The sequence below is a fragment of the Choloepus didactylus genome, chromosome 2 (genome assembly GCF_015220235.1).
Source record: "Choloepus didactylus isolate mChoDid1 chromosome 2, mChoDid1.pri, whole genome shotgun sequence".
NCBI lineage: Eukaryota > Metazoa > Chordata > Mammalia > Pilosa > Megalonychidae > Choloepus > Choloepus didactylus.
Window position 1 is genome coordinate 150,487,683 of NC_051308.1, and position 13,145 is coordinate 150,500,827.

The 13,145-nt window shown below is 37.9% G+C and overlaps 1 protein-coding gene and 1 pseudogene across 1 annotated transcript in view; both read right to left on the reverse strand.

The window, feature by feature from the left end:
* Nucleotides 1-864: 864 nt before the first annotated feature.
* On the reverse strand, nucleotides 865-2,217 carry LOC119513615 (annotated as a pseudogene).
* Nucleotides 2,218-8,780: 6,563 nt separating this feature from the next.
* Nucleotides 8,781-13,145, reverse strand: part of EPHX4 (epoxide hydrolase 4) — a 35,282-nt gene continuing 30,917 nt past the window's right edge. Inside the window, exon 7 of the mRNA XM_037826655.1 lies at nucleotides 8,781-9,410. Within this exon, the coding sequence (XP_037682583.1) occupies nucleotides 9,179-9,410 (232 nt within the window). The 3' untranslated portion in view covers nucleotides 8,781-9,178. The remainder of the gene's footprint in view (nucleotides 9,411-13,145) is intronic.

The following is a 13,145-nucleotide window of genomic DNA, read 5'->3' on the forward strand; positions in this document are numbered from 1 at the left end:
AGTGTATATGTGAGATTGAACTCAAGCAGGTCCTGAAGGCAGAAGTTACATGACGAAGTGGTCCAAATGCCCATGGCTCCCATTACTGCCACATTACCTTCTCTTTCCCCATTTGCAGCTATGTCCTAGTGAGGAGTTCTCTACAATCAGTTGACTGAGGAAGAGAAAAATCGGGTCTGGTTTATAGGTAGTTCTATATGATATTCAAGTACAACCTGAAAGTGGACAGCTTCAGCACTACAGCCCCTTTCTGGGATATCCCTGAAAGACAGTGATGAAGGGAAATCCTTCCAGTAGACAGAACTTTGAGCAGTGCACCTGATAGTTCGTTTATTTGGAATAAGAAATTTGGCTTGTGATACAGACAATTTGCACTACTTTGAGAAAGAGCAAAGAGGCATTTATTCAGCAGATCTTTTTTTGTGATGGAATAAAAATGGTAATTTAATGTGTTCACTGGCAGCAGAACTCTTAAGGAGGTATTTCCTGTGCAAAAATGAGGTAAAGGTGATGGGCTATCATGTTCCTGTGGCTTTTCTACTTTAGCATTGAACAAAATTGAGGCATTAACTAGCACCTTACTAAGTAAAGAAGGTTTATGAACTAGTTCCCTTATTCTTTATTTTTATGTAACACTGAAACAAACTATATGCTATCTAAAGGAGGAAAATAGGTACAATCATATCTAGAATATTCCTCAAGCACATTTCTAATATCATAATTAAGTACACATGCCACTTAGAGTATAAACTATTGAGTTTTCTTCAAAATATAATTTTTATTTCAATAATTAAACTGCAACATATTAACTGTGTGTTAACTTGAATCATTTTCAGGGCTGACTTTAACATCTAAATACAGTGATTAAACCTGTACTTCTTGTAATGAAAATATATATAGGCTGCTTGGAGATCTATGTATGAACTAAATAACTTGGCATATTCTGAATGCTCTAGGCCAAACTTCTCAAAAGTTTTGTATGAAATGTACTCTGAGTTCTGTCCAGCTATTTCCTGAAAGAGTCTGGAAACATCAAGATCTGGCACTCGAAAACTACCCAAAGTATAGCAGCTAACTCCTGTTCTGTTATGAAACCATCCTCATCAAGATTAAAAAGCCCTAATGACATTTGCAGAATCTTTTCAGTGTTTCCAGCATTGCATAGAACTGTCAGACCTATCACATAATCTCTTGAGTCTATGCTGCCACCTTTATTCTCATCAAAGAGGGCAAAGAGTTTTTTCAGAGTTGGGATTTTTAATTATCTTGCAAACTCTTCTACTCCCATCTTTTCTCCTCTGGAGGCAACTGCTATTGCAGCATGTTCATCCAAATGATGATGGATACGATCCCAATCTATCTTCAGTTTCTAAGTTTTGTAAATTCCACCAAACCAGCTTCCATGTGTAGTTGAAGATGACCTGCAGAAATCTTCAGTCTGCCGTCTTCATAAGAGTGGCCCCTCGCAGGCACTCCCAGAGCATTCGCCATGCCGATCCTCACCGTGTTGGCGAAAAGGACTGAGTCTTTTTTTCTTCTTTAACATTTGGGCTACACACAGGCAAAAACTCAACCTCCACACTGGTGAAGAGTTGACTCAGGGTCAACATTCAGACTTGGAAGGCTGACAATCCCTGCCAGGTCCAGGTCACCATGTCCGGGGTGTTTGGCTACCCGAGAAGCACCAGTTGTGTGGGAACACCTGGAAAGAAGCCTAGTTCCCTAGTTTAAAAGTAACCAGTCAGGAGCAATTGGTGCACACTCCTAATGGGAAAATCATGATCTGTGGCCACTTGTGTTGGGATGTTGCTTCCTTCAGGGTTTCATTCCAGGTATTCTTCCTAGAATTGGGATTGTCTCAGGTCACAAGCACTAGCTGAGCTTTGTTTACGAGTTTCCCAGCATATTGGGGTTTTTACTCATGGAGACCACAGACTGTAACCCCCGTCACCACACAGGCAATTTCTTCAAAGAAAGTAGAGTGCTACACTGTAAGGAAGATGGGGGCCTCCTTTCATGTTTCTTTATCCCTTTCACTTTAACCAAAAACACCATGAAACAGAACTTTGCCTGAAACAAGCCCTTGCGGGCTGGTTGTGCCAATTTTCTTCTCCAACCTGTGTCATGCTGGTGTGGTTGAGCGGGAAGGCCCATGATGGAAAGCGTGGCCACCAGCCAGATGATGATGAAGAGGAAGGTGATGCAGAATACCCGCATGGGGCACTAGCGCAGTTCCCGTGAGGACGCCGCAGTCCCAGTGCCCTGCGTTCATGCACATCTGCTTCATGAAGGGGTCGGACACAGCCGGCGAGTTTAAGGACTTGGTCCTCTCCAGGTTGAGCCTGGACACCCACGGCTTTGTGTCAGGCTTTGCAGATGTCATTGTTTTCGTCCTTCTTGCAGCAAACTCTGAATTAGACAAGGAGTTCTTGGTGAGCGAAGTCTTGAAACACACTTCTGAAGATCTGGGAGCAGCTGCTGGAGCCCACTCTACCTCCACATTCAAGAGTCTTTCTGTTCGCAGGTAATTAGAAACCTTGGAAACAATTGTAGATGAACAGGAACTGATGTGTTATTTTTAAAACTAGAAAAATCAAAGATGGTAAATGATGTGGCAGGAAAATTAGAAACATCAACAGAACAATCTTTTCTTTTTTTGTAAAACATCTTGCTTTTGACATATGTGCTTCATTATTTTTCCATAACCATTTCTGATGATTATATTAAGTATATATGATATATCAACTAGGGGATATATTAACTTGAATAGATGAATATTAATTGAAACTTTTAAATTTAAATGACACCACTAATGAAGTTCACCTACTGTGAGCTGCTTTGGCAGCTGGCAAGTCAAATTCATTTATTCCCCCTACAAATTAATTTCTAAGGAAACCTAAGAGGTTTAACTGATGGCTTTGAGACATTATATCTATTAGAAGCACTTTTCCCATGTTTGTAGATTATAACTGTTATAAGAGGCCAGAATTGGTCATGGCATATTGGATTCGTATTCTTAACATTAGTCCTCATGAACCAGTCAGTATTCCAAACTGACGTAAATAACAACAAACCTTAAAATCACCTTTGTCAGAAACAGGTTTTAGTTAAAATAAGTCAGGATTACTTTATTGAGTGTTAACACAAACAGTCAACAAAGTCCTGCTTCTTCTTAAGTGATCAAGAGGGTAGCATAACCAAAGTAGGTGTGAACCAGGTTTTTTTCTGTATCTTGTAGCAGTTGCAATTCTAATAATGCTACATAGAGTATTCATGCATTTGCCAATTGCTACTTCAAATCCATTTTTCTAGGATTATAAGTCAAATGGTGGAGATGGGAAAGAAGATGGTGACATAGAGAGGAGGGGAAGCTAGTTTGTCCCCCTGGAACAACTAATAAACGACTAGGAACAACAGGTAAATAATCTGGAATAACTGCGTGGAGACAAATGTGACTGTCCACTCATCGTACACCAACCTGAATTGAGAGGAATGCCCAAGATCGCAGCATAAAATCTGTAAGTAAAAACTGCAGATCCAAGCTGGGAGCCCCTTCCCCACACGGTCTGAACTGCAAAGCCTCGCTGTGCTAGAGAGCAGCACTCTCCCAGCAAGTTAATATAGCTCAGCTGAGCTCCAACTGGGGTTTTAATTAACAGACATGGACTGCTCAATACAAGCTACAAATCCCCAACAAGCAGAGGCTTTTGGTGACAACTGATCTTGGAGAGCTGGAGGGTGGCCATGGACTGGCCCTGAAGGGGGCTTTCTGTCCCTTTTTTGGCTCAGTGGAGAAAGCCTCTGCCGTTTTCAGTTCCCAGTGCTCTGACCCAGACAAAGCACAGGCAGAGAGAATATTCAAATGCCAATGACCTGTCCCTAGGGGGGTATCTTCCCTAAGAGGAAAGAAGTGGGGCCCAGCTCTATGACCCACCCTCCATTCAGAACTGGACCCCAGAGCCTGGGGGAAAGCAGCCCTGGGCCACACCTCCTTACACCAGCCTGGAGCTACAGGGTGGCAGGTGCCACTTGCTGGGCAGAAAAGCACAGTAACTCAAGGCCTCACAGGGTGTACCAATCTTTCAGGGAAACTGGATACTATTTCCTCCTTCCAAGACCTGAGCCTGTTCTGGTCTGGGAAAATCTGATTGGGGTAACCAAGGAAACCAGATGCCTAGACAACAGAAAACTACAACCTACACTAAGAAAAACGAAGTTATGGCTCAGTCAAAGGATCAAACTTACACTTCAACTGAGATAACAGGAATTTAAACAAGTAATGCTAAATCAATTCAAACAGTTTAGGGAAGATATGGCAAAAGAGATGACGTGTATAATGAAAACACTGGGCATATATAAAATAGAAATTGAAAGTTCCGAAAACCAACTGGCAGAATCTATGGAAATGAAAGGCACAACACAAGAGATGAAAGACAGAATGGAAACATACAACAGCAGATCTCAAGAGGCAGAAGAAAATACTCAGGAACTGGAGAACAAGGCACTGAAAGCCTACACACAAAAGAACACATAGAGAAAAGAATGGAAAAATATGAGCAACATCTCTGGGAACTTAAGACAAAATAAAATGAAGGAATGTACATGTCATTGGTCTCCCAGAAGGAGAAGAGAAGGGAAAAGGGGGCAGAGGCAATAATAGAGGAAATAATCAATGAAAATTTCCCATCCTTATGAAAGACATAAAATTATGGACCCAAGAAGCGCAGTGTAACCCAAACAGAATAGATCCAAATAGGCCTATGCCAAGACACTTAATAATCAGATTATCAAACATCAAAGAAAAAGCGAGAATCCTGAAAGCAGCAAGAGAAAAGCAATCCATCACATGAAAAGGAAGCTTGATAAGATTGTATGCAGATTTCTCAATAGAAGCCATGGAAGCAAGAAGGAAGTGGGATGATATATTTAAGATACTAAAAGAGAAAAACCACCAACCAAGAATCCTATATCTGGCAAAAGTGTCCTTCAAATATGAGGGAGAGCTTAAAATATTCTCTGTCAAACAGACAGTGACAGAGTTTGTAAACAAGATACCTGCTCTACAGGAAACACTAGGGGAGCACTAAAGACAGAAAGGAAAAGACAGGAGTGAGAGGTTTGGAACACAATTTTGGGAGATAGTAGCACAGCAATGTAAGTACACTGAACAAAGATGACTGTGAGTATGGTTGAAAGAGGAAGGTCAGGACCATGTGGGACACCAGAAGGAAAGAGGAAAGATAAAGACTGGGACTGTATATCTCAGGGAAACCTAGGGTGCTCAATGATTGTAATAAAAGGTACAAATATGTTTTTACATGAGGTAGAACAAATGAATGTAAACATTGCAAGATACTAAAAATAAGGTGAGATTGGGGAAAAATACAATCAATGCAAACTAGAGACTATAATTAACAGAAACATTGTATTATGCTTCCTTTAATATAACAAAGGCAAATGCCAAAAGATACCAAAGATAAATGCTTATGGTGGGGGGGGGGGGCATAGGGGAAGGGTATGGGACTCCTGGCATTGGTGATGTTTTCTGATTCTTTATTCCACTTTAGTTTAATGCTATTTTTCCTTTTGTTGCTTTCTAGCTGTCATGTTCTCTGTCTGTCTCTCTCTCTTTCTTTTGTCCCTCCATCTTCTTTGACTCTTCCTCCTTCTTTGTGGAAGAAATGGAGATGTCCTTATATACATAGTGGTGATGGCTGAATACATAAATACATGACTATACAGGGTACCAATAATTGTTTACTTAGGATAGAATGTATGATGTGTGAACAAAACCATCATTTAAAAAATGGGTTGATGAGGAAAGCTTGAAGGCAGTACATTGAGTGAAATAAGACAGACACATAAGGACAAATATTGCAGGGTCTCACTGATATGAACTAATTATAATATGTAAACTCATAGACATGAAATATAAGTTACCAGGATATAGAACGAGGCTAAAGAATGGAGAGCGGTTGCTTATTATGAGCAGAATGTTCAACTAGGATGAACTTAAAAGTTTGGAAATGGACAAAGGTGATGGTAGCACATTGGGAGAATAACTAACAGTGCTGAATGGTGTGTGAAGGTGGTAGAAAGGGTAAGCTCAGAGTCATGTATGTCACCAGAAGGAAAGTTTGCAGTTAAAAGATGGGAATATATAAAACAGTGAATCTTGTGGTGGACAATGTCCATGATTAACTATACAAATATTAGAAATCTCTCTCATGAACTAGATCAAATGTATGACACTATAACTAGAAGTTAATAATAGAGGGGCATATAGGAAAAAAATACACCTGTTGCAAACTATATACTATAGTTAGTAGTATTTTAACAGTCTTTCATCAACAAATGTACTATACCAATACTATGAATCAATAATGGAGGGGGGGGGGTAGCTAGGGGTATGGGAGGATTTGAGTTTCCTTTTTTGGTCTTTATTTCTTTTCTGGAGTAATGAAAATGTTCTAAAAATTGAAAGAAAAATTAATTGTAGTGATAGATGCACAGCTGTATGATGGTACCATGGGCAATTGATTGTACACTTTGGATGTTTGGATAATTGCATAGTATGTGAACAATCTCAATAAAAAAAATAGTCAAATGTAAATTTCTGCAATTTCTATTTATTGGAGCATACCAGATTACCAGTAAAGCAGGAAGAGCAGTGAGGATGCCAAAGCCTGTTAAACAGAATGTAAATGACTTTGCAACAGATGGCTCTAGGTCAGATCCTGGCTGCAACACTTACAGTATGGGCACTGGCCCAGTTACTTGGTTCTTTTTGTTTGTTTTGTTTAATTTTTAAGAGCAGCCTTCCTACTCGTGGCGGTACAGTGTTGGCAGGGTTGGGGGATCTGGGCTGGCCATCCTTCTTGGGTATAGTATCAGTGTTTATTCAGTTTATTCAAAGTAAATCTAGATATGATCATGCTTTCAGAAGATAGAAGGTCTCATTCTCTTTTGCAAAATAGGAAAACCAAGGGGGAAAAATGTGTGTGTGTTTGTGTTTGTGTGTGTGTGTGTGAAAATCTCCTTATACACCTATATTTAAAATTTAGGAAAGAAATAATTTCTTGAAATCGTTTCATCAAGCAAAACATTGAAGATAGTAGGCAAACTTGTTTTACTCAAACTGACGTATGAATAAACTTAGTGAGTGAAACTTTTATAGTCTCAGATAGGGATCGAGGTATTCTTTAGGATTTGTGGGACTACTGTTGACTCGGGCTTATCATACTGTGGCCATTTGGCATATCTAGCTGAAGCTTGCATGCGAGTAATCTCCAGGACAGCCTCTTAACTCTATTTGAAATCTTTTTGAAATCTACGCAAAACCTTATTTTGTTGCTTTTCTTTTCCTCTTTTTGGTCAAAAAGGCATTCTCAAACCCTTGATGCCAGGGTCAGGCTCATTCCCAGATTCCGTGTCCCACATCGCCAGGGATACTCATTCACCTGGGGGGTCCTGTCCCAAGTCAGGGGGCAGGTAATGAATTAATTTGCAGAGTTAGGCTTAGAGTGTGAAAGTCCACATTTTTCAGAGAACAAAAGAGGTTCTCTGAAGGTAACTCCCAGGCATAATTCTAAGTGAGCTTAGCCTCCCTTTTATAACCATAAATTTCATAAAAGCAGGCCTCAAGATCGAGGGCTTGACTTACAAAGTAGGGTGTTCCTAAGTTCACATAGCCCATCCCTATCTCACATTATCATCACTCAGTTGTACAATCCTCACCACTCTCCATTTTAAACAATTCTCAAGTTACTTGTCAAACCTCTTTTCACATCTATGAATTGATGATACTCCATATACTTAAATGTATTTGTGAGACAGAAGTATAATATATTGTAGAGAATTGGGCTTTTATTTTAAATACAAGTAATGATAATTCTTGGGGACGTTCCACTTTCTTCTGTCACTATCAGAGCTATGCTTAGTGAGGAAACATTTCTTTCACTAAGTTATGACTCATTTGGAAACATAGTTGGGGTTTCTAAGGAGCTGTGATTTGGCAATGTCACTGGTCGTCTCCTCTGTAAAAGGAGAACAGCCCAAGAGAATGGGCAGTAGGTCCTTGAGCTGGCATCATTCATTCCTCTATAACTCGCTTCCCACTCTTATTTATAATGCTCATCATTTCTGCTCTTGAACCCTTGTTTAATTTAACTGCATTCTGTGTATACTTCTGAAGGGAAAGTGTCATCTTACCATGTCATCTTTCTTTTCTATTTCCCCCACAGTTCCTAGCAATGTTTTAGCTATATTATTTATTCATTAAGAAAATATTTGAGTGCCTACAATGTGCCAGGCCCTTATTCTAGATACTGTATATACAACAATTAACAAAACAGTAAAAAGTCTCTGCCTGTGGAGCTTACATTCTAGTGCACATAGGAAGTATTCAATTCCTACTGCATTGAATAGGGCAAAAGGATATTCTGATCCTTTTTCTAAATCTCATTAATTAAGCCGGAGAATTAAGGTAAGTAATTTGATGGGTGCTTCCCTACTTTGCAATGTTTAACAAATATATATATAAGGATAATATATATATGAGAAACCCCATATCATCTCTTCACTGATGTAGCAGGAAAATCCAGCTTTTAAAAACAGTTTAATCTTCCCAGTATAATAGTATAATTCCCCTAATGTAAGTAGTATTTATGGCCCATTTTAGGAATTCATATTCTTTCAGACATAATTATCTTTACACTGATAAATATACTATAAATCCAAGAGATTTGGTAACAGAATTTTTAATGGTTAAAACCAGTTAAAAGACCTTTCAAACAATACAATGAAAAATTATGCCATTTTAGGTTTGCCTTTTAATGGCACAGCTAATCTTTAATATACATTTGTAAAAGGCACCATATGTTAACAGGGCAAAGAAAGCAAGAAAACAAAACTAAGCCACTTTCCCCAACTTCCTTTTTGTACAAGTGTATACATTTTAAGGCAGATGCTTTTCTGTGCAAAATACAACAGAAGAAAATTCAACATTAGATATTACATGTTCACACACTCACAGATTTTTTTCAATACCATTTTTCAGTATAGTTATTTATGAGAAAGCATATTAAAAGTTTTTCTCTAGTGAGCTTAAAGAAGTTGATGTACAATTTTTAAAATTTTAGAGATTTATTACAGACCCCTCACAGAAGATATACAAAAGTCAATCTTTTCTCCTTTTTTCTTCTTTTAGAAATGTCCATATCAACTTGTTCACTATGTCAGGTTGGTCTTGTTGAAGCCAATGGCTGGCTTCTGACAAAATAGTTAGCCTGAAATAGTTTTTAACATAAATCTTTGTGACTTCAGCCATCTCAACCTCCATAAATGCATCTCTCTCTCCCCACAGTAGTAGTGTTGGAGTGGTCACCACGTGATGTTTTAGAGGCAGGCAGCTATAAAAACAAAACACATGGACTTGAGACTCATTGTAAAAGTTAAAAGAAAATTTTTCCATAATGCTCTATTAAGATATGCATTCACAACGGGATGGTATCGCCCCAAGGGGGCAAAAATTGGTTCTTGGGAGGAGGAAAAAATCTTACTCTTCATATATATAAAGCATAGATGTGCATACAGTACCTAAACAGATAAATGGCATATCTGTGATATTAAAATTTCATGGGGTAAGGGTGATTAGGAAAAAAGTATCTAAAAAGGCTCCTTAGGGAGGTGATGATAAAAAAAAAAGTTGAGACACACTGCATTAGGCAATCAACCTGTACAATAAAAAATTTAAAGGGCTATTTAAGAAGGGATCCAATAAAATTTTAAATTGGATGAGACTAGCAAAATTTATAATGAAGACTATAAATTAAATATGAAATTCATCACTATGAGGAATAATTAGTTTTAAAAGAATACCAGGATTTCTGAATGTTGTGATGGAAAAGAAACTTTTAAATTATGTTACTGTTTAAATACATTTTAAATTGTTACATAATCTGGTGCATTTTATATGAAAATTGGAACTTAAAATTCAGAATATATGGATCAAGCTTTAATATTACTTGATACTATATTTACTTTGCAAGAAGATTCTCTTTTAAAAACAAAGTTTTTGTTATGTATTTTTTAAATCCAGAAAAGCATAAAGAATTAAAATAAAACCATGCATAATTCCATCATAAAAAATAACTTTGGTCATTTTTTATGCATATAGTTGCAACCATACTAGAAATACAATGCAATAAATATACACAAATATACAGAGTATACATATATACATTTCCCATTACATGATATATTAAGAATTTTCTCATTATATAATACTTTTCTGAAATAAATATTTTTCAAAAATAAAAGATGCTATTTTATGGTACAATAGCCCATAAATGACTTGACTGTTCTCCTATAAGTGAATATTGTAGTATTCTATATTTTATAGTATCTTCCCTTGTTTGAAGCTATGCTATACTGTTTTAAAACTATTGGTTCAAAAAGCAAAGACTAAATTCTTCACCAGATCAAATTGGGGATAAAAGGGAGAAGTTTCCAGAAACCTAAAAGAAAAGCATATTCTCCAGTCCTGAGGTTCCAAAATGTTAAATTTCATATGCAATATAAGTTACATATGAAATACTATAAAACATTAAATATTTTAAGAGCATAGGTTTTAAACGGAATAACTTATTGGAAAGCACTTAATAAACTATTTCTAAATAGAAAAATGATTAATTTCAGTAAGTATAGAAACAATTTTAAAAATCTGAAAATCTGTAGCAAGTAGTAATGATTATTGCTCTATATTGTTAATCATTTAATCTATCAAAATGTATTTTAACTTACCTATTTCTGAATTTAACACATTACTCTCCCAAACTCTCAGTTATCAGCTGCTTTGCAAGTACTAATATAGCAAATTCCAGAATGGTATACACTTCATCATTACTTGTGTTTGTGGAAATATTTCATTACTTTCAATAAAAGGTAATGTCGAAAATAACACCCACATACCTACCACTCAATTTAAGAAATAAAACATTGTAGATATAATTGCATCTTTTTGTGTAGCCTTTCTTGATACATTGTTTTTCTTCCCTTCACCCTAAGGCAGTGGTTCTCAAAGTGTGGCCCCCTGACCAGCAGCAGCAGCAGCTCCTGTGAACTTATTAGAAATGCCAGTTCTTGGGCCTCATCCCAGACCTACTGAATCAGAGACTCTGGGGGTGGGGTCAGCCACCTGTGCTTTAGCAAGCTCTCCAGGAGATAACAAAACACACTCAAGTTTAAGAATCACTACCTTAGGACTAATGACTAGGCTGAATTTTGTTCTTACCATGCCTAAGAATGTTTAAACACTTTTATTATATGTTTAGGATACCTCTTCCCCAGTCCTCTGGTTTCCATGAGGAGAGAATTTCCTTAAGCCCTCCTGGTTCCTTGCCCCACTCCTGGCTGGTAGGTGATAGCAGTTGGGTCACAGTTCTAAACTGGGTGGATCTATCAAATAATATGTCCTGAGGCTAAGAGATTTGTTCTCTTTCTCTCCTTCTGTACCAGATCAGTGGTAAGTGAGTTTAATCTGGGGGAGAGGGGATGAGTTTGCTCTGCAGCTTCAGACTTTCCCATAGGTGAGCTATTCCAAAGCCTAGACTAGCGGTAGGGAGTTGGCAAGACCATTTTGTTCTCCTATTAAGCCACAGTCTTCAGTCTAGACTTTATCAATAATGAAGGTGATATTTTGGTTTTCATCTGCTCATTCTTGTTTGATTTCTCGACTGGTTCAGAAATTGGGTAGGAAAAGGGGATGCTATTTATTGGATCCCCTCAAATATCCCAACAATACATATATTTCTATAAATGATGTATACTGATGTGTTGCAAGTTTTTAAACTTCATATGAATGGCATCTGTGGTCGGTTGAATTATGTATCCCAGAAAAATATGTTCTTAATCCATTCCTGTCAGTGCAAACCCATTATAAATAAGACCTCTGGATGATGTTATTTTTAGCTGAAGTGTGGCCAATTGAATCAGGATGGGTCTTAGTCCTATTATTGGAGGCCTTATAGAGAAGGCCACAGGAAGAAAGCTATAGGGAGGAGGGGAACCTGGAGGTCAACGGAACCTGGATGAGAACAGAGAGGACATCACCATGTGCATTGCCATGGAACAGAAAAGCCAAGACCCAGGCCCATTGGCAGCCGGACCCAGAATGCCAGTCTATGGGGGATCGGGAGAGGCAGCATCACCTACTGACACCTCAGTTTTGAACTTTACCCAGCCTCAAAATCGTGAGCCAGTAAATTCCTCTTATTAAGCCAACCCATTGTATGATACTTGTCTTAGCAGCCAGGAAAGTAAGACAACATCATACTGTACATATCCTTCTAGAACATGCTTTTGTGCCTTAACATTATGCTTTTAAGATTGATCCATTACTGACACATATAGTTCTAGTTCATTTTCACTCCTGTATAGAATTCCATCATATGACTATACCACAACTGAACCGTTTTCCTGTTAACAGACATTTACATTTTCCCAATTATTTTGATAATTCAAATAACACTAAAAACATTCTTGTGCATGTCACTTGTGCACATGTACAAGAATTTCCTTAATGTATATTCCCAGAAACAGAATTGTTCATGGAAATATATGCACATCTTCAACCTTACTCGATATTGTAAAGTTGCTTTTCAGACTGGTTGTATACTCCACAAGCAGTGTATAAGAATTCTGTTCTGCTTCACATCATTGCTAATACTTGTACACAAACATCTAGATTGTTTCCAATCAAATGAGTGTGAAATACTTTTCATTTACCTGAGGTGGTAGAGACTGGTAGGTTCTCCCAAAACCTTCTTCCCTTCCACTATGGTAATAGAAAATCCAGTTTCCAGCTACCCAGAATAAAGACTACCTTTCCCAGGCCTCTTGCAACTAGGTGATGATATGTAGGTTATGAGAAATAATGTGTTCAATGTTTTGGTTGTGCCCAACATGCTCCTGCCTTCCTTTTTCCCACATTCCACTGACTGAAATGCAACCTAGTGGTAAGCCATCTTGGGTCACACATTCAAGGACAGAATCATACCTTAGCAATGGCAGAATAAGGCAAAAAATATTTAGGTCTTTGACCAGAGAGTGCCATGACAACTCTGATGATTTCATGGAGCACAGAC